Source organism: Haliotis asinina, chromosome 6 (assembly GCF_037392515.1).
Source record: "Haliotis asinina isolate JCU_RB_2024 chromosome 6, JCU_Hal_asi_v2, whole genome shotgun sequence".
NCBI lineage: Eukaryota > Metazoa > Mollusca > Gastropoda > Lepetellida > Haliotidae > Haliotis > Haliotis asinina.
The window spans coordinates 18,402,624-18,424,649 of record NC_090285.1 but is presented as its reverse complement, the minus strand read 5'-3'; the positions used below and the strand labels follow the sequence as shown (position 1 = coordinate 18,424,649).

The 22,026-nt window shown below is 38.9% G+C and overlaps 1 protein-coding gene across 1 annotated transcript; it reads right to left on the bottom strand.

Annotated features, from left to right (window-relative positions):
- Nucleotides 1-16: 16 nt before the first annotated feature.
- On the bottom strand, nt 17-21,715 carry LOC137287726 (carbohydrate sulfotransferase 15-like). Its single transcript, XM_067820113.1, has 9 exons — nt 21,456-21,715; nt 14,273-14,512; nt 13,914-14,133; nt 12,895-13,020; nt 12,189-12,345; nt 11,066-11,216; nt 10,832-10,979; nt 1,631-1,855; nt 17-342 (listed from the first exon to the last, which is right to left on the bottom strand). The coding sequence occupies exons 2-9, from the start codon at nt 14,501-14,503 to the stop codon at nt 17-19; spliced, it is 1,584 nt and encodes a 527-aa protein (XP_067676214.1). The 5' UTR covers nt 14,504-14,512; nt 21,456-21,715.
- Nucleotides 21,716-22,026: the final 311 nt, after the last annotated feature.

The window sequence follows — 22,026 nt, the reverse complement described above, 5'->3', positions numbered from 1 at the left end:
AATAAAGACATGATGCTCAACTGAAGATGTCGTTTTCTTTCACAGGAGTACACTTGAGCACTTTAGCTGTCTTGGAGGCGATGTTACTTGTCTGACGTATCTTCTTGGTTGTGGCAATCTGTTCACCTGCAGCTCTTTTTAAAGACCTATGACGCTTTTCTTTAGCATCCGCTCTCTCCACAACACTTTGTTGTTCTGAAGTCATCTGCAGTTCGATTTTAGGTTCTTCCGGTTGAGAAACAGATCGGTGAGATGGAATAACTTTAGGGGGAGCTTTTCCATTCACAACACGAGAAGTACTTGTCATGTGTTTCTTGAAGTAATTCTGCCATTTGCTATAATCTGGGATATACAGAGGGAGGGAATCCATGTTCAGTCAGCAAAGGGATAACGTCTCAAGTGAAGTGTTGCATAAGTCTGCTCTTTCAAGAATGACAGTGGTGTTCCACTGCTCGCTTTTATACAGAGTTCAATGTCAGGTGACTCTTTGACCATCACATGGATATTGTATTCATTAGCAAAGGAAAAGTTGGGTCCATTCCTCAGATCAATGCGTCTTAACAGTGGTAACTGGGTATTACCCACCAGTGAACTATCGCACAGGTTACACAGTATATCTACATAAGGATCGTTCACATGAGTGAGGTCTATCTTTCCAAAGTTTAACTCGGATAAAGACACGACCCAAAATCCATCAAACAGCAGTCTTTGATTGAGCTTAATGCGAAAATGATAAGGGCTGTTATCCTTGAAATAAGAATTTTTTGTGTCAGAACTCTTGAGAAACACATATTTCTCCATCATAGGTTTTTCAGTTGACTTTCTTCCACATATGAATCAAAAGAACTAGGCCAACCTAACCAACGAACCAAAACATACGTTTTTCCTCTCATGCGTTTCTTCTTTAAGATCTTTTCCACTTGCCACTCAATATCGTCTCCTTTGTTAACCTTTTGCAGTTCGGCAGTGTAAAAACTCCCTTTAATAAGTTCACCGTGAAAATCTTTAATTCTGTACAGAGGTATGTCTTGTTTCTTGAAACGTTCTGTTACTTTGAAAAGTTCTTCCGTCCACTTCAGATCAAGTTCTTTGCTGAACGGTTTCCTCAGGTATGGGATGCGAACAAGATCACCAACTTTATATCTGTATTTCTTTATCACTTGACCTTTTTTTTCCTTTGACTTCAACAAGGGTTTGACATACAAGTGTTGCCAAACTTTCAATTCATTGCTTTTATTGACTTGAGCAGGTGATAGAAGGGGTAAAGACGAATGTGGGGTGTTATTGTAGTTGTACACCAAATCAGGTAGAACACTGAGATAATGCTTGGTGTTCTTACGTGTCATGTAACGTGTGATCAACGACTTCAGTGTTCTGTTGAAGCGTTCCACATAATTACTTTTAATGTTTTCGTTGCGTGCAATAGTAATGGTAATATTTTGTTTTTCCAAAAAAGATTTGAACACTCCCTTAAACTCACTACCACCATCTACGCGTACTTTTCTTGGTTTTCTTTCTTGAAGTATTTTTTTAAAGGCTTTCAACACGGACTCTGGCCTTTTATTTTCCAAAGGAAGGACAAAAGTAAACCTACTCAGTATGTCAATCACGACAAGCAAATACCGGATACCCTCATTTTCTTTGCTGTAGCGTGAAAGATCAGCAAGGTCCACATCCCACATTTCGTCCATGGAATTCACTCTGACTTTCATCCTTTTAAATCTATGCTTGACCGGTTTGTGTAAACTGTAAGGATCTTGGTTGTTGACAAACCATTTCACCTTCCTGAGCTTAACATCAGGTTGAGGTGTTGTCTTCAATACCCGTCGGAGTTTGGACGGACCATAGTAGGCTCCTGGATTGTGAGGGTCATAATAATACTTTTCTAATGCTTTTTCGTGCCTCTCTAACAATACCCTGTTCATCTTTTGTGAACTCACACACGTACTGAATGAAACCGGTTGTAACAGGCAATATATAACATGAAGGTATGAATAGGAAGGAACATATGCATTTATTAATAGAATTCATTCATGTATACATTCACAATTATTGAAAGCGATTTTCTAACAACAGCATCTTAACCACACGTTGCTTCAGATCATGAAGCCACTCTGATGTTTTAAAATGAGTGTCCCGAAAGTCTTTGCAGCGGTATGAAACTATGTTCACGTAATTCAGAGATGTGTCATCACTAAATACTTCCAACCATTTATCAATCACGTGTTCATCATTTATTTCACTCATGGCCGTCATGAAAAGACCATCAACGTGATCCTGTTCTAGCATGTGCTTACACGTGTGCACCAGTTCTCCCCCAGGTTCAAACATACATCCAAAACACAAATCACAGGATAACCGTCTAAGAATCTTAGCCAGTTCCAAAGTGTAACACAAAGTGAGAAGATTTTCCGCATGCTTTATGTGATTTCCACTATCAACTTCGTCGACACACAAGAACAGTTTTCTTGTCTTCTTGATGATGATTCTTTTCGTTGACCTAGAATCATCTTGAAACTTTCTCTTAGCATCCTTGACACATTCACTGCGATCTTGAAACCATTCGTTAGATTGCATGACAACTGTTTCGTGCAAGGTGTGTTATGATTGTAGAACTTGCTTCCAGGAATAGAAAGCTGCTTTACCATTCAGTTGACTGTAAACAAGAATTTAACACTTTTCACTCTCAACAACTTTGTCCATAAGCTCTTGTCTGACCTCCATCAAAGCTTTCCCCAACCAGTTTTGTCCCTTCCAGTTAGATGGATTTAATAGCTTGGGATCGTGAAGAGAGAGTCCAACACCCCACCGCCTATCATATGGACTGGCTTCAGCTAATATTTTTGTGGAGGTGTTCATTAATGCATGTCGAAGAGTGGAAGACTGAGTAAACTTAGCCAGTGTAACTTTCTTCACAACATGGTAACTCACAACATCCCATTTGTGTTGAATAAAGTTTTTCACACATCTTCCTAATCTCTTCTGCATAACAGCAGAAGAGGCTCTTAAAATGTGTTGAGCTGTAACCACATCGCCAAACGTCATTGCCTTCATGTACATATAATACTGCTCAGCACAGTTGAAGATTTTACCATCAACTTCAATCCTAACAGGATAGTGCTGGCTAAATGGTGAAGATTTTGTATAAAAGAATACGAACCGATCTGTAACTCTTGTTCCCATGATGTCTGTTCAGCAAAGGCACACCTTGTCTGTTGCTTGTACTCAGTTGGAATAACATTGCTGTAAGCAGTGATAGATGCGAGCATGCGCACATCTATTGGCGAATTCAAACTATGTCATTGGACAACACACAATAATCACCATCGCTCATTGGTAGATTTATAGACGTAGTGGAACGTGTGTTTTTTTTAAAAAAAGAATGTGAAAGGGATGACTAATCATGACATGGCACTATTCAAAGGTTTAAGTTTCATCATCCAGTCATGCTACCCCTGGTTTGTTGATTCTATATATAGAGTACACCGTGCACTGGGTATCAACCGGTCATGCCACCCTGTCGTGATTGTTCTGTATAAACAACTTATTTGAATAGACAGCATTCCAATCGTTTTGTAACAAAAAACCATCAACTATAGCGTGAAACATCCATTGATAATTTCTCCTTAAACATCATTAACTTCTTTTCATCATGGTGATATTATGTATCGCTAGGCTTAATGAAATTGATATGATTAGATAATGACTGTCACGTGTAGCTATTTTGGGATGAAATGTGGGCCAAATGAGGGATGAGGGATGAGGGATGAGGGATAAATGAGGGATGAGGGATTTATGGTCACTGGTTTCATTGTCTTTGCTAATTGGAGCACGAAATGAGGGATGAGGGATGTGGGTCATGGGCTATTGTTTTAGCTAATTACCGCATTGTTTTACCATTGTTTTGACATAGTTTCTATTGTCTGTGCTGTAGAATGAAATTTATATCTACTCGTCTTTTGTTGGTTACCCAGCCACGTAGGCTGTAGTGGTAACACAATGGCCGATTTTGCTGCCAAGGCAGCACTAAACAAAGCTGTGACACCACTTCTTATACCATACTCTGATTGCAAAGCTAGCATTAGAACTTACATCCGTGATCTGATGTAGCAGAGGTGGGACACCCAAGTAGGTATAAATAAATTACATGAAATAAAACCGTATATTGGTTACACCTACTTGGGCTGTCAGTCCAGATTTGGAGAGGTTGTTTTAGTACGATGCCATATGCCATACAAGATATACTCATGCATACCTGTTATAAGGTGAGGATCCTCCGTTTTGTATCCCTTGTGATGAGAGAGTCATGGTCAAGCATATTTTGCTTGACTGTTTTGAATTCTCCATCACAAGGGATAAGTACTCTACAGTAAAACAATTAAGGATCTTTTTACCAGCTTTAGTTCTCATTTAATTATTGTTTTTTTAAAAAAGAAATTGATTTTTTTGTTGAATTTTGAATAATATGTCCTGAAAATAGATGTATTTTAATTACTGGTAGTTAGGATTAGTAACTTGAACTGCTGGTGGCTGTACCCTCAAAGGGGGTTGAAGTATTGTAAAATTATTGTCCTCCTTAGAGGGAACGTAAGTCCAAAAACATTCAAATTAAAATTAAACTTTCCACTGTTCTTAGTCGTAGCATATGTGTATTTTTAATTTTTGGCTAGATGTGTCTAAATTGCTAACAGCCGAGGGGATGATGTAAATCCAGCTAGGGTCCATGCAGGTAACAAAGGTACTGTAAGTGCCCATGGTCCCTGGTATGGTGATCTACCATCAGGTGTTGGCAATCTATAGCCTGATTTTATATTGTATTGTCCGAATAGTGACATTAGTTTTAACTTTCCACGCAACTTTTAATTCCATTGGTGATATTCTACTTATTTTACGGTCCTTCTTTGGCAGGTTTTTATAGTAGACCTATATTTCATTTCAGTATTAAATGTTCTCGTCACGATATGGCCGATGTGACGTTAAATATTAACTCACTCACTCATATGAGTGATGAAGAAGACAAAGAAGTCAAGTAAAACAACTCTAGATATGTTTAGATTTGTCTTCGGATACCAGTAGGAACGTAATGAAAACCTCAAAGAAATCCGAAGTTGACCCTCAAAACATTGGACACAAAATTCTTTCGAAAATCAGGTATACAATGTCACATCAAGCACAGAGAGGTATTTTAATGATTTGTTGTATCAGTATAAATCTGAAATACTTTCTGAAGTAAGGCTAACTGACAGGATTTGACCTTGAAACAGAAGACTGCTTGTCCTAAGATGTTTACTTTTTTATGGACTACACATACTTTTGAACTTAGCAGAGCTGACCAGCACTACCCTGAAAAAATTCGAGTCAGTTTAGACATGACAGATTTAGGAGCTGCTTTGTTAGTCTGAAACCACAATGTTTACAAAGAAGTCTGAAATTGGAACAGTTCGGTTTGTGGGGACCGCATGCAAAGGAGGGGACGAGAAGGGTTTTAAGTCTCACAGAGAGACAGGTGACATGCACATTGTGGCGAGTGATTGAACATATTCTCGACCTGAATCAGCATTGTTTTCGCCCGTTTACACGTCTCACTTAGTAACTCAGCCTTCCTAGCAAGTACAAAACATATAACGAATATCTGCTGGCAGAAACTGGTGTCGATGCCATTTGTCAGCATATGTTACCGTTCCTCTGCTCAGCACGGATAACACATATTGAGAAGGATGTAAAGGCGATCATTTCCTGATTGATAGAGTATTGTGGGATTACGTACCACCCACTTCCAATCCTTTAAGGCACGGGAAATGAAACTTATACTATAAACACTGCGTACTCAACAAATATGCACGTCTCACTTAACCTCCCAGTACCCCATACATCAACAGAATCAGAATTAAACTTCCAGGTAAGTGGCGTTTAATTTTAAACTTCTTAAGCATTTGGAAGAGGGTGGTATCGGGATTTCTGTTAATGGTACTACTATTGCAGCCTTAGCTTTTGCTGATGATATTTGTTATGTTTGCTGAATCATCAGATGATTTAAAACGTTTGCTATACATTTTTAAACATTTGTATGTGGATAATGGTATTTTCATTAATAATGATCAATCTAAGATTGTACATTTTAGACATATTAATGCACACAGAACATGTGTCGTTTTTATTATTTGTAATTCCTTTTTCGAAAATGTTGATAATTATAATTATGTAGGATCTTGTTCACAGAACATCTTGATTAAAACAGTGGTCAAAGTAGCAACAAAGCCTACTAACAGAATTTCTAGTCCCTCGTAATTGTGCGTATAAGACACTTTGAGCAATGGAATCCACAACTTATGCAAAATCATATGACACGATGGTTTGGGTCAGTTTTAAGCTATGGGCTCTGGAGGTTATCAGGAGGTTCCTACTGTATAGTCCGTCCACCATCGTGCTTTGAGATTTTTCTTGAGGTTGAGTGCATAAGCTCCTAACGCGGGAGACAATGGGCGTCTATCGTTCAAAAAGTATTGCCGTTTAAAAAACTGAATAGAATTCTGGAATAAATAAGTAGGTTTTTATGTGGTCAGAGATTTGTGCGAGTGGGAAACTGGAATTTTCGAGTAAAGGAAATATTTCAGCCATATCGTGACTAGAACAATTAAATCAATGTGAAATTCATTAAAGTTAGAAAATAAAAAAAACTGCCCTCGAAGGAAAGTAAAAGTACTAGAGTGTCACAGATATATAAATTTAAAACTAGTACGCTGTCGTAAAATGAAATCACTATATAGACAGTACAAAATAAGAACGGGCTATAAATCACTAACAACCGAAGGTACACCACCATACTAGGGACCAGCAGACTGGGAAGTAAAGAAGTACGAAGTGTCAAATGTTTAAAGATGTGAGACCTACATGGGTGTGCCAAATCCATATCGCTCTACCTTCTCCAAATTCAGATCACGTACTCCTTTGCAAACCAGCAGATATGCAAATGTGAATGAGAGTTTATTTGCTCAGTGTAGTGAGTGTTGAGGATAAAAGACATGTTCTGCTGTATCGACCCGTGTGTGATGACTTGCGATGTCTGTTTCAACTATCCCAACTTCTTTGATCTCTTTGACGATGATACGTCAGTGTTGCTGATGTGAGTTTTGCAGTGTTGTAGTTTTGCCATGCACATATTACTGCCAAATCCCGAATTTCTATCTTACAGAGAAGAAAGCATTTTGTATATGGATAGATGGTATATTGTATATAACGATCTTGTTTTTCCTGGTTAATGTTTGTAATATATTATCTCACGTCGTATTATAGCTTTCCCACAATCCTTAAAAGAGTGTCTCTCTTATATGTTATAATTTATAAGTATATTTGTGCTTGTATTTTCAGTGAGGCAATCCTGAAATAAAACCTCAGTCAGTCTGTCTGCATAACAGAACCCTATTCCATTGTCTCCGGGCTATTGTCACGTATCAGATTCTGCTCAACATAACGTGGACGTGGGGCACAATGATGGACAGCGCGTTTCGTGTGGTCTGGGCAGTTTCGCGATCCCAACACACTGTGTTATTGATGAACATCAAGAATGTTCTGGATTCCACCTTCTTTTTATTGTTTGATTTCGGGACTGTTACGGCCCCACAACAAAGTAAAACTCATAAAGGACGGGTCAGTAACAGGCTCCGAAATATAACAAAGATAAAAAGAAGATAAAATCTAGAAAATCATTTATGTTCATGAAATAACATCTAGAAATGCCAATCAGGTATCTAGTGTTGACTCTTCCATCGTAAACCGTTTATGCAAATAACGAAACATTGTTTAATTGTTTTCAGCATATGACGTCACATGTGACTGTCCTAACCTGGGTCGATCAGATACCGTATCTGTATGATGTGAATTGTACCTGGGTTGTGAATTGTCTGTTTACTTCATCCCAAGGCACGTGCAACAACCACAGTTGACCGGCAAGCCCGGGACATCGCCAGTTGCACGTTCACATTCAACATTTGTTAGGGGTGGCATGAAAATTGTGCATTTCTGGAAGATTGTTAACGTGTTTTTGTAAAGTCAAGTCAAACGTTTATTTCCAGTACAAAGGCCTCGGGGTGACCACAATGCAAACTATGTACAAACTGCAGTATTTCCGTAGTTCACAAAAGATAACACTAAATATATCATTGTGAACCGATATTCTAAACATGATCGTCTCAAGTTTTTCTATATACTCTCACCTAATGTCATACGCATGCCATAAACAGTTCCGTAAGCTTTTCAAACCTAATACATTATCTGTTGATAGAATAGATCTGGATTTGTACATGTTCGGATTTTGAAGGATTTTAAGGGATAATGTACCTCCAACAAACTGAAACATCCATACATAACCAAAACCTTGTGAGATGTTGCGAATATATGACGCTTAAGAAGTGCAACCAGTCAAAGTGATATAACTGCATTTGATATATACTCATACGCAGACGAAACGGTATAAAGTCAGGTATAAAGAATACATGTATCTAATTTTCAGTATTAAATACAAGAACTACAAACAGGGCCTGACAGACAAAAAAAATGAGTGAAGACATTTCACTGGCAACCAAGAGCGCTGACATTGAGAAGTTGACCGGAAATGTATCGATCTCGTCGACGGATGGTGACCCTTGGACGCTCCGAAGAAGGTCATGTGTGTGTGTGTGTGTGTGTGTGTGTGTGTGCGTGTGCGTGTGCGTGTGCGTAGTGTACTGTTGTATTGATGCTGGAGACGGTAAATCGAGGTTATGTTTACGCCAAAATGCCTGGCAACATTTTGGACAGGCACTCTAGTTTCCGATTTCCGATTGCCTGGTTTCTTTCTTTGAACAGGGAGTAGTAGCCCCAACTAGTCTTATGCCCAGCAATGGTGGCGACAGTTTGTGCATGTTCGATTTCACGAGAAGTGTGTGCATGATACCCAAATGTTCACTGGCATGGTGCGTTATGGTGAATCGTTCTATTGACGTTTTTACTTGGGCTTTCACAAACGCAAACCAAATTATTCATAACACCATATACGCCAAAAGTCAAATCAATTTAGGGTTCCGGGTTTGTTTCCTGTTTGGATAAAAAAAAACCTTGCGTTTCTGTTGCGTGTGGGTATACCTTAAGTAGAATACGATTTTAATAATAATAATAATAATAATAATAATAATAATAACAAAGTTGTTGGACACAATCTGAAATTTGAAGTTGATTTTGTTGATGGCGATGTACTGCTGGGCGGTACAGTGATGGGAGTAAACCAGGTGAAGTCCTTTACCAAGTCTGCTCAGAGTCGGTCCTTTGTGGAGAAGCTGTCTGAGAAGCCATTGCATCGTGTGTACATGCAGTGTGTGGAACAGAACAGCAATCCAACCGACTCCTTCGCCTGGATGAAGTCGGCTGGTCTCAAATGTGAAACTGAGGGCTTCCTTTTTGCTGCTCAGGACCAGTCACTTCCCACTCGCAATCGCCAGAATGTTATTCTTAAAGAAAATATCAATATGAAATGTCGTCTTTGCAATGAATTTACAGAGGCTGTCCAACACCTTGTCAGTGGATGCCCTTCCTTGGCACAAACAGCATATCTTAAAAGACATGATGGCATGGCTCGCTGCTTTTATTATCGTCTCCGCCATGCCTGTGGCTTTGACCCCGAGGTCCATCCATGGTACGACCCTGAACATGTCCAGGGAGTCCTGGAAAATGATGCTTTTAAACTTCTCTGGAATAGGCCAATATACAGCCTGAGACGAATTCCAGCCAACAAACCTGATCTTGTTCTTTTTGATAAAGCCAATGAAATTATTTATATCCTTGAATTTCCTGTCCCTTTTGACAGCAATGTGATTGGCAAGATTCAGGAAAAGCATACAAAGTATGCAGACCTCGCCTTAGAAATGTCTCACTTCCATCGCAAATACACTGTCGTCAGGGTCCCCATTGTTCTCGGTGGACATGGCTTCTTGGCGCATGTCCACTGAGTAGAGAGCGCGGGTTCTCCACCGTGAGCAGAGCTCTCCTGTCACCAGGTAATGCAGAAGGCCGTAGAAGTTGGGGAGTCTACATACTAGTATTCTCCGGAAATTCCGTAGAGGATTCGACCAGAATTCACATTTGCTGTGTGGGCTATGTGTAGAAGGGCCAAGGTCATTGAGCTGATGATGAGCCTTGCCTGCCTGACTGCGAGGGTCACTTGAACCCTTTCTGCTCCATTTTCATCTTACTCTATAAAAGATAATGTGAAAATATAATGCCTCCTTTTCTATGTACATTGTAAATGCCGGAAACAGAAGCTGCCCATGAGGCGCTAGAAAGTTAATAGTCAAACGAGTTATCTCACTGGGTACCCATTTTCTGTTGGGTGAACACACTCACCTGCCTAAGGTGAGACCATTCAGTTATTCATAACTGCTCACATAAACTTGCTTGTTGACTCTGTTTTCCACACTTAATTCTCTTCAGCGAAGTCTATGTCAACCAAAGAAATCTCTTGTCTTGAAGTAGATCTGCCAAATCTACCTTGTATCTCCTGTAGAAATTGTCCAGCAAGACACGGGTCTTTTCAAGCATAGGTCCCTTTTTTAACTTCCTATTACTTACCCGCCTATGCCCTAATTTGGCGATTGAACTCAGCCAAGCTTCAGTAAAATCTGAAAATACAGTAAGGCAGATTATGATCTTTCCTGTTGGTTTGATATGCATTAAGTATTGGAACGGATATATTGAACTTTCAAGCTGACTTATCCCAAGCGAACAAAACTGTGTTGTACTTTTTGCTGGGTTGACAGAGAACGACATTTATGGAGTGGAAACAAAAGAAATGAAGTCTCACTTAGTTTCAAATAGTTGTACACTGTTCTTAGTCGAGCTTTTGGATCTTTATCGTGGTCCTCTGTTCGCAATATAAGGAATTGCTCTCTGGGGAAAACCTTCAGCCATTCTCGCATGTAGACTGAATAGCACCCAAGGAAAATACGAGTCTGCAAAAAGAACAGACATTGTAAAAGGCGTCAATTTTGTTGCATCTGTCATTTCAACATCCTTTAGAATCCTAACGTTTTCATACCCGAAGTCGTTTTCCTATGTCCAGACTGTACAGGCATTGCTCTACAGTGTGATTCTTCATGCAGTTCTCTTCGACCTGAATAGATTGACGGGCAGCTTCATGGAAATCTGCAGCTGAACGTCCATCCATCATCATGTAGTCAGAATACAACCTGCAATCATATCATAAGGAGACATAGAAGTCACCAACTGTTCCTTAATGAAGTTGTACCACAAAATGCTTGATCGGGGTAAATGTTCAAGTTCTGTCAGTATTCTGATATTTCACTTTGATATTTGGTAGGGATGCTATAGATTGCCCTTACAGGAGCATACGGACAAACTTACAACAACTCACTGGGTTAGAAAATATTAGTCAACAATATGTACCCCAATTTTACAGCAAACACGTAGTCATGTATAATTTAATCGCGAAGACAGTTTCTGATCTCTCAACTTGGGCCATTATGCATATTCTGCTGGCAAGTCTGTGAACTCTCGTGACATCCATGTCAAAAATGACATCAGGAACATCTTTTACTGCTTCGGAATCCATTGTCACTGTCAAGTTGTCAGGTAAAACCTAAAGAGAAGTCATTGTCCATTGTATGGGTGTTTGTTTTTGAATCTCTACCAAACAGTGATATTCCATGTGACCTGACATAAAGAAAAGTCGTTCCAGGACTGTATACGATACCTCAATATACCACGAACACACTCGTGTAATATTTTCAGTAATTGTAGACTTCTCCAGTATAAAAAGGGTATCTGCATGAATAGGTTTCCATACGTGAAGGAATGCGTACATGTTGAAATTTGTCAATACCCGCTTGCATTTTGAATTTGGGAACCTTGATCAGATAAAGTCTATTCAATCATTAGTAAAAGGTAATTCGAACTTAGTTTGATGATTGATCTTCGGTCAATTCAGTTAAAAGTTCCTTCAATGCGTATTTTAGTATCGGCAGCTCTTAGACTTGAGATTTTAAGATATTAGGGTTTGGTATGAGTACAAAGAGTGTTACAACTACAATGAGTATTTTACGACAATGGGCAATTTTCGCAAATCATTTACCTTTCCAGTTTAAGAACACAGTTCCAAGGTATAACACATACAGAAAAAACAGTATACAGATACCAGATACCTGTCAGTTGGATTTCTTAAGATGAGGATGAACTTTGGATCTGTATACACGTGCCTCATAAGATGAGGTGTCAAAACCACCGGTTTCTCTAATCCTGCATTTTGTGGTATTTTAGGCCAACCTCGAAAATCAGAAAAATCTGATGGAGTTCCGTCACCTGGACAAATAAAAGACAGTAGATGGAAGAACATTAACTTTAACATTAAATTGAATTATTATTGTGTTATACAAGTCTTGCGAGGAAGAAATAGTTTGGGGGTCGGCAGTAGACTAATTCAAAGTACAGGGCATTATTGAAATGGTCATATCTGCATAATTCTGCAGTAAGACGTGCGTCATTTCCGTCCCGTGAGACATATCCCGATATGGTGGGGGTTGTCTAAATTTGCTCAATGACTCATAAAAGATACTCATGAATAGTTTTGGATGTCTTTGGTTATCCTCAAGAAATAACAAACATCTTCCAGAGATGCCTCACTTTGGGGAGCAGAGATAGTGCGTGAGTGAGCGAGTTTACTCAAAAGCCATGCAGTACATGTTTTCATTATACAACGCTTGAGGATGCATGAACCTTAAGTAAAACAAGTCCTAGACATCTACCTTTTAGGTTAAACTATGGGGTTTTCTGCTGATAAACAGAAACATTATAATAGGGTAGACCGGGAATTTTCAAATTGTCGACATATTTCTTATCATGTGTACCTACCTGTAATCAAGTTGTGATATCCTGTACGTGTAGTTGTTTTCTTTATCCGTTGTGCCGCCTTTGAGAACATCTGTTGCATGTAGCTGAAGTTGCAAGGAGGTCTCTCCTCCATTGAATATTCATAGCCTGTACAAATGCCGGTCATACACTTTCAGTATTACTGTATTCACATACTGTTCCTACGGTATTTTAATTATACTGACGAGCAAATGAACCTACACCAAAATAGATGTAGTAGACTTTGGGATGAAACAAGGGCGGTGGAGTATTCTCGTGATCACGCTGAAGACTCAGTTCGATTCCCAACACTGGTACAATGTGTGAAGCTCATTTTTAGTTTCCCCTGTCGTGGTGTTGCTAGAATAATGCTAAAAGCAGGATAACCTATCTGGAAGCTCAAGAACAACAATGTTCCCTGATGATACCACTCGTTGGAAAGCAGTTGACAGTGGTTCAAATAGAAATTGTACTTGTGTTATAACCCAGTGCTTGCAACTGTCACCGAGAAGGCGTCACGGTGCTTGCTTGTGGTAACCTTCTAACAATGGCCGTATATTAAAGCATGTAGGCTCAGTTTCTTTTGGAAATACTTACTAGGTATGGTGATCTTGACATGGCATAAACTCTGCCCCTTCACATTTTGTTTTAAAATTTGTTTTCATTCTCAGTGTTATCAAACGCTAAAGCATGAAATACGAACAAATTATTTAACCATGATAGTATATCACACTTCATAAGAGTTATTGCTCAAGCTATGAAAATATTCTTTACTTCGTTCTGTCACTCGTGACATGTGTAACATCATCTTTCATACGTCTGTGCCTATGTAAGGAACAATGTGCAAAAAATAAATGTACCAGAAATATGTCCCTACATTGATCATTCAATAACATCGCTTTCCTGGTAGATTATTCATTCCTTCGAATTATCACATCTCCGTGGAACTGTTGTTCCAAATTGTGGTACAGATACACATTTGTATGTGTGCAACAGAAGATCTGAAATAATATTAGTATTACCATATCTTCTACGGCTCCAGTAGAACGATTCTTTCTCCCCAAGACAATCGTTGCATGGGAGTACATCTTTATGGGCCCGTATGCGGTGGGCGAGGTCGCTGGTACTCGATTTGGCCACTCCAAGAATATGGTAATAAGGTACACACTTGAGACGTATCTTCCCATCCTCTTTTGCATACCAGCAGGGGTTCTTGAAGTTTGGTAGATATTTGGGCCTCTCCTGGGATAGCCACAGAAAAAAATAGAAAGTAGAATGAAGAAATGACAAAGGTTTCCACTGAGAGAGAGAGAGAGAGAGAGAGAGAGAGAGAGAGAGAGAGAGAGAGAGAGAGAGAGAGAGAGAGAGAGAGATCCCTTACCATACAAAATAGATCCTCTGTCTGGTGCTGATCTGCACCCACACACTGTATCCTACGTTCTGTTGGATTTATGTTTACTCTTTCGGATTCATATCTGCATCCATGTGAAGCCAAGCGTTTCCGGGTCTCATACGCAGCCGTTCTAACTTCATATCGGACCAGAACCAAAATCAACAGGGAGGCGTTTAGGGCCAGAATCAGTGGCATCCGCTTTGCCCATTTGGCCCTCATCGGGACTTCCTGGAATGAGATACATGTGGAGAAGCTGAACCCGAGGTAATTTAAGTACTCTCTTACACATAATATAAAACAGATACTCTGCTGCCCTGATCCCAGACACAGGTTGTTATGTTTCACCGACTGTTATTTTATCTTCTTGGATTCAGATATCCTTGTGAAGACATAAGCATCCTTGTCTGAAGACACATATTCAGAAGTTGGTGTCGAGGTAATTTGATTCTTAAGACATGACAAACAAGACATGACAAACAAGTATACGTGAATGACGTGAGCGGACTTCCAGCTCAACCCCAGGGTATTTCCTGCGAGCGGCATGATCCTGCTCGCCATCGTCCCTACAAAGACAGTCGGAATGCCCGACTCCACAGTCACATCTCACGTACAGTATAGATGTGAGCATACATATAAATAGTTTTTAACAACTGGTAATAGACAGGTAAAGATTCAACAATGGACAGATAGAGCAGTAATAGCACGTCCTTCTGCAGTTGATGTGATGACAGACACACAGCCAAGGGGGAAGACCAATAATGGCCATAAATGTCATATACAGTAGTTAATGGAAGTGACAAAGAGGAGCAAGGTAGCTGACAAAACAATGTACTCTGCGGTAGTGATAAAGATCAAATTGCAGATTGAATAATAATAACTAAATACCATATAGCCTGACTACATAGTTTTTGGTCTGTAGAAATATTTGGACATGGCTGTCCTGAAGTAGACACTAAAGCAACCTTGACTAACTTCCAGAACAACAGTTGGAAACATTATTACAACACCAACAATGTCCTATCTTTAAACAGTGACGCTCAGGAGAGAATCGTATCAAAAGCTATGTAAATTTAACAACTTGATTCGTTTCAGAAACAACTTGTCGAGAACACAGCCTGATGTTTATACAGGGCACTCAACATACCCCCTCAATTTTAGAAGTTATAAAAATAGAGGAAAACTAAGGTCTGTGGATAGTCAACTTCTTTATTGCAAAAGTGCAACGTTTCGGCGTAGGAAGTTTCTTCATAAGTTCCCGTTTTGGTACATCAAAGTTAATGGGAAGTGAGACGGGCTCTTTGTGAAAGATCAGATATTGTGCAAATGAGAAATGATTATTTACGCACCATACGTCAAAAGAGGGAAGAGGGGTTAGACCCTGTTTATCTTGACGAGACTTGAGTGATTGCAAGCCACAATGCAGAAATACAATGAGTTGCTAGCAGATGTGTTCCAGAAGACTGCCTCTAGGCCAAGGAGAACGACTCTGGCATACCAGATAAATAGTGTCAGTGGCCTAAATTCTAGGTTAAATTTGAAGTATAGGGCCAAAGAAATCGTCAAATCAGCGAGTAGAGCATTGGACGTAACATTTTGCAAATTGAAATCGGGGGTGGGGAGAAAGGGTACGAACTCGAACTTTGTCTTTCGAAAGTCGTGGTTGTGGGCGGTAAGTACCATGTTTACCTCTAGCCATATACACAAACACCAACCCACGCACGCACGCACACACGCAAAGAGAGAGATAGGAACGCACACAAACCTACTCTAACACACATACGCCAGGCACGTTCTTACAATGAAAAGCACAAACTGTATAAATAGCAAACATGTTCATGAGTGGATGCTGACACTATTATTGAAACAGATGAAGCTATTGTAAGATAAACACAGTATGGAGAAATGCGGCGAGGAGCTTTAAGAAGTGATTTTTTTGTAAGTGAGTGGGAGAGTTTAGTTTTTCGCCGCACTCAGCAATATTCCAGCTTTATGGCGGCGGTCTGTAAATAACCGGGTCTGGACAAGACTGTCCATTGATCAACAGCATGAGCATGGATCTGCCCAATTGGGAACCGATAGCATGTGCCAACCAAGTCAGTGAGCCTGTTAATCGCTTATTACGACAAGCATGGGTTACTGCAGGTCAATGTTCTAAATAGAAGCAAAAATGTGTGTACTGCTGACGTAGATTGGAATAACGGATGGACACCGGTTATTGCTTGCCAAAGATTGCATCTGAGATCTGAATAAGAATCACAGTTAACCGCAACATGTTATTCGTCCTCAGCATGTTTGCTACTACAGCGAGTACACACGCTTTCATGAAGTGGAGTGAGTGAGTAAGAGGGCTAATATTTAGTGTCACATCAGCAATATTACAAAAGCTTGACCAAAAACAACACTTGCGATTCTTTTGCTGTTCAGTATATAAAAGGAGACGATTTCAACTTGCATTGTAAGTAGTACAGTTATAACGCCTGTCACTAATGTCTTGTTTTCCATATGCAGACTTTAATCCTCTGAATGCTGCCGTCGAACCCATTCGACAAGTGTGCAAGATAACGACATCTCCAAATAAAACTTGCAATAATTATTCAACGAGTCGGATTTACGTGCCATATGAATTATGCATGGAATGCACTAATTCTCAGCTTTATACATATATAATCTTCAATATGTATATGTACCTTAAAACGAAATGAATGCGAATTAAAAATGTGATCGCCAAAATTCTCGGCACGCAGTCGAAAATAACGGCCATTGTTGACTTTCAAGCACACCACGAGTGGTACCCAGTCTAATGTTTTCTTCATAATGAAATATTTTTTGACAGTTTAATCAATATTTTTGTTCTGTGACAAAGAGAAAGCTCAAATGTTTCCCATTTTCTAAAACTTGGTAACTTTCGGCTTAAATAATTATAAACAAAACCAATCTCAATGTTACATCATCGATTGGACGAACAGGAACGATCATGGCAACGGTGGTAAGCAAACAACTCCACATGCATCGTGATGCCGAAGAAAATGTGCCATCCTTTTGATATATCCAACTATTTTATCTGGAATTAATTACAAGGTGTGAATAGGAAAATGTTATTGTATCTGCACAGAAATTACCACATTTAGCGAGTTTATTTTGATTTTGTTTGATAAACATCTTCCAACATTCACAACGCTGACAGCCGTAGGTGACCCGAAAGGGCGTGGCCAACCTTGCGGTTTTTCTCAGTGACAAGACACGAAGGATGTTTGAAAATACGCGTTCATAAGCAGAATCTGAACTCATATACATTGAACGAAAACGACTCAATACCTATATAATGCAGATCAGGAAACAATATCACAATATTTGTAATTGTACCCACCCTTGATGAAACCGGAAGCGCGTCCACGGCATGGCACTCGTGGAGGTAAAATATAAACGAGTTGGAAAACGACCATTGAAACATTTTCTAAACTGATTCAAATTCCCGTAAGATCCATACTATACACCAGAATTACCTCTCAGTCATCCTCAATTATAATTACTGTTAATTGTGTTCAATAGCAGTTGTCATTTGTTGCTTATGTTGTAGTATTTTTTCCTCAAGTTAGCCGTCGATGTGTTGATCTTTAGTTTAGCAAATCAGAAGTCGATGATTTTCGCGGTCTATTTTTTTCAAAGAATGTTCTGACACGGGGAGACTTATAAATTGTCAGTGTGTCGTAACAATAATATTATATTGTTCTGTGTATATCGTCACAAGAATACAATTTTGATGATTTAAGATGTCATGAATAAAATCATTTTTCCTTTCGCAGAAACGAACGAAACCAGAGCTGGTGTGAGAATGTAACTTAAATGGATTTAAAAAAAGTTAATGTCTGTTTAGAAAACAACTGTCATCGTCTTTGTGAATCAGTATTTATTTTAGACATTTAAAAAGCTGAACATCTTTTGTTCACGAATTTGGAGCAAAATTGAAATTATTCTGTTACTCCAAACAGCAGAGCTTTCGGAGTTAATTCTACCTAGTGTAATGCAGTTAATGTTTCAGATCAAATTGTTTGACGTGTGTGCATATTTGTATAAAAACATCATGTCATGTGGCTCAGTCCGTGGCTCCATGCAGCTTTTAGATATTGCACTATTGCAACCTGGACTGCAAAATGTACCTCATATTTAGGGCCATACTATTTACCTACTTGCGCACTGCCTATGTTCATATTTTGCTGTTAAAACTGACTTCATCTGGGAAACAGACTGATGATCCAAACTCTTGGAGCTATGATAACACTGACAGTGACTGAAAGACTCATTTTTTGTAGTGATGTTTTGAATATGGAATATCAAAACTACAAGTGACAGATAATTAATTGTTGAGCAGGAGGTGCAACCTGTGTTAGTCTGTGGCATCAAGGTAATCATGTAAGGTGGCACCAGGGACAAGTAGATTTCTTTTTCCTAATACTGAACTCTGCAGTGAGTGGTTTTTGTTGTCCAGTTTGGAGCTATTTCAATTGGATTATTGGATTTTTTTTCATTGCCATATCTATATGGCAAAGACATATATAACAAATGCTTCCAGATCTTAAACGAAAGACTGCTCAGTCCTTGGCATTTTGTTATTCAAAGAAGACTGTTCTTGATATTTCTTGTTTTATGATGGTTTAGGCTATTGAACACTAAATAATTGGAGTATATCCTCATCAGACACTTCAGCAAACAGAAACAATCCTTGAAAGTTCAATAGACTCATTTCATATAGTGACATTGCTCCTAAACCCAAGAAAAGGCAATAAGGTAGAATAATTTCTATTTACAGAATATGAGGTCTGTTTACTTTCACCAGAGACAGTATAACTTATTACATGTATATGGTTTCTTTTTTTATCAAATGATATCATTTTCTGATAAATATACATCTACTGCAACAACATAAATGACATTAGTCATGTGTGATTCAAAATAATTCATCAAACAAAGAGGTACTGTTGAAAACAAAAATAGCTGATCACCTTTTTTTATTTGATGTACATTTTGGCACGATATCATAAAGAAATATAATACACAAAATAATATGAAACATTTATCCATATAGTTCAGGGCATAAATGTAGTTGTGTTAAAGAAATGTGTAAAAATGTCAGTTTTCCACATCAGTGAAAGACACTGATTAAAATTTGGTTATTTAATTGTCATATTATTAATATCAATTAACATATGAAAATATATGAAAAGATTTAAAATTGTAAACAGTTATGAAACATAAAGCATTGACAAATCTATCATAAGTATTCAGCAAGAACGTTAATTTATTACGTAAAATTATGAATGTAATTCAACTTGTTCTGAAGTGAGACATCCAAGTTTTGCGTTCATATAATATAAACGCAATATTTATCAAACCATCCCCGATTTCATGTGAAACTATAACTGAAAATATTAAGTCGAAGAACCACTCGGCAGCAGGACATCGTGATTAAGATCATTGTGCGAAATAATAACCGTTCTGGGTAAGAGTCGACTTTCGGTCTTAGTCAGACAACAAACACTTAATAGATATCTCTGAATAGAAGACATAGGCATTTCTAGTAACACAATGGCCGAGTTTGCTGACATGGCAGCTCTCAATAAATCTGTTACACCACTTCTTATTCCATACTCAGGTTATAAAGCCACTATTTAATCTTTAACCTTGATCTCATGCAGAAGAAGTGGGACACCCAAGGAGGTATAAATAAATTACATTAAATGAAACCGTATATTGGTTACACCTACTAGGGCTGTCAGTCGGACTCTCTCTCTTACCTTCATGCTATTAAAATATGTCTTGCAAACATCCACTTTTAATAGAAGTTATTGAACTGTATAATGATCTTGCTACTGGCCAATAATGACATCGTCTTCTGTTGGTTACCCAGCCATGTAGGAATTTCTGGTAACACACTGGCTGATCTTGCTGCTAAAGCACCACTCAACAAATCTGTGACACCACTTCTTATTCCTTACAGTGATTATAAAGCCACCATTAAATCTGATATCCGTGATCTGATGCAAATGAAGTGGGTATAAATAAATTACATGAAATAAAACCCTATATCGGTTACACCTACTTGGGTTGTCAGTCCAGATTTGAAGAGGTCATTTTGCGACGATGTCGTATTGGCCACACACACATATCCTGCTTGACTGTGACAACCCATATAGGTGTAACCAATATGGGGTTTTATTGCATGTAATTTATTGATACTTACCTGGGTGTCCCACTTCTTTTGCATGAGATCACGGATGAAAGTTCTAATGCTAGATTTGTAATCATAGTATGGGATAAGATGTGGTGTCACAGATTTGTTGAGTGCTGCCTTACCAGCAAAATCAGCCAATCTGGTCCCAGAAAATAGACCTGCATGGCTGGGTAACCAACATAGGAGGATGGTGTTAGCTTCTGCTGTGAAACTGGAGGCGAGTAGAGATTGCTCTGGATCCAATGACAGTGACACGAACTACTGCGCCACCGCCCTTGGATCCATCTGTAAATAAGGATTTATATGTAGGTAGCCGCACAGCTAAATGTAAAATAAAAATTAGAATTGAACTTAATTGACGCTGGTAGCGATGGGTTAATAAAAGAATGACACTGGTGAACAAGGTGCAAAGTCCGTCACAGTCGAGATATCACTCGTAATGGTCTTAGTCTGACGACAAGGTAGTGTATTTGCTAAGCTTCGCTGCATTTTCACCATTTTTCACGAAGAGGTCTCCCCCCGTCCACCCCCCAACGCACGCACACACAGACACGCTCGCACACACACATCCTACTCCAATAGCGTACTCAGGTAGTTTACAAAACTTTACGCCTCAATTTACATATAAAATGCTAGAAAATAACAATGTATATAGGTCACTCCTGTTGGAGTTATGAGAGACAAGAAATGTTTGAGCCACATATTAAGTTGTTTTTAAAAAAATGTATATCACCGTAGATACAACAAAAGTTGTACAACATTAAAAAGTGGACATTGAAGTTTTATATGAAATGCCATTACGCAGCTGTGATATTGCATTGCTTGCCTCAGTTGCTGTCGGTGTAATCAGAATCAAGACGTAAAAAAGTGACTCAAGTGACACTCCATAGAAACTATATGGCACCAACAAACCCTCAACAGTGAATGACAATTGTACTGAACCTTCACACGTTACTCCTCCAATTCCGTCATCTGTACTCCAACAACCACATTCACATTCGTCTGCATTTCAGTTAATGTCACTGAGTCCACTTCTGACACATCCACCTCTTCGTCTACAACTAACACACTGACCTTTCCAGCCCCTAAAAACCAACCTCTAAACGTTTTGTTGCAGTTTGCAGTGAAGCATCAGATCAGGTTACCATGAAAATTCTTCTCTCCAGGTAGCCAAAAAGGGAGAAAAGTAGGTTAGCTAACACTGAAACAGGTTTCCTCATGCTACATCAGGAACTGGGAGTGGGTATGTGGAGTGTTTATTATTTAAAAGCTCAGAAAAGGATCATATAGGCGTAGCAGATGAGATGCCTGTCAGCCTTGTTATAGATTGTGCTGATAACACATGAGGTCCTCTGTTTTCTATATTTCATGCGTGCTAAATCATCGTTTCGGGAAACTCGATGACAAGCATGTGAAAAAATGGATGTTTATTGTTGTGACACCACAAGCGAACTGCCTTTGTTTAACGATTTCAGCGTCTCGAGAATGAAGCCTTTGTGGATGCGTCGTTTTC

Bases quoted from the DNA above. Each gene is read 5' to 3' on its own strand.
- LOC137287726 (XM_067820113.1), bottom strand. From the start codon at position 14,503: ATGAGGGCCAAATGGGCAAAGCGGATGCCACTGATTCTGGCCCTAAAC. The intron at 12,346-12,894 runs GTAGGTACACAT...TTATTTGTCCAG, and splicing joins ATATCACAACTTGATTACAG to GTGACGGAACTCCATCAGAT. The intron at 10,980-11,065 runs GTATGAAAACGT...TTCTTTTTGCAG, and splicing joins ACATAGGAAAACGACTTCGG to ACTCGTATTTTCCTTGGGTG.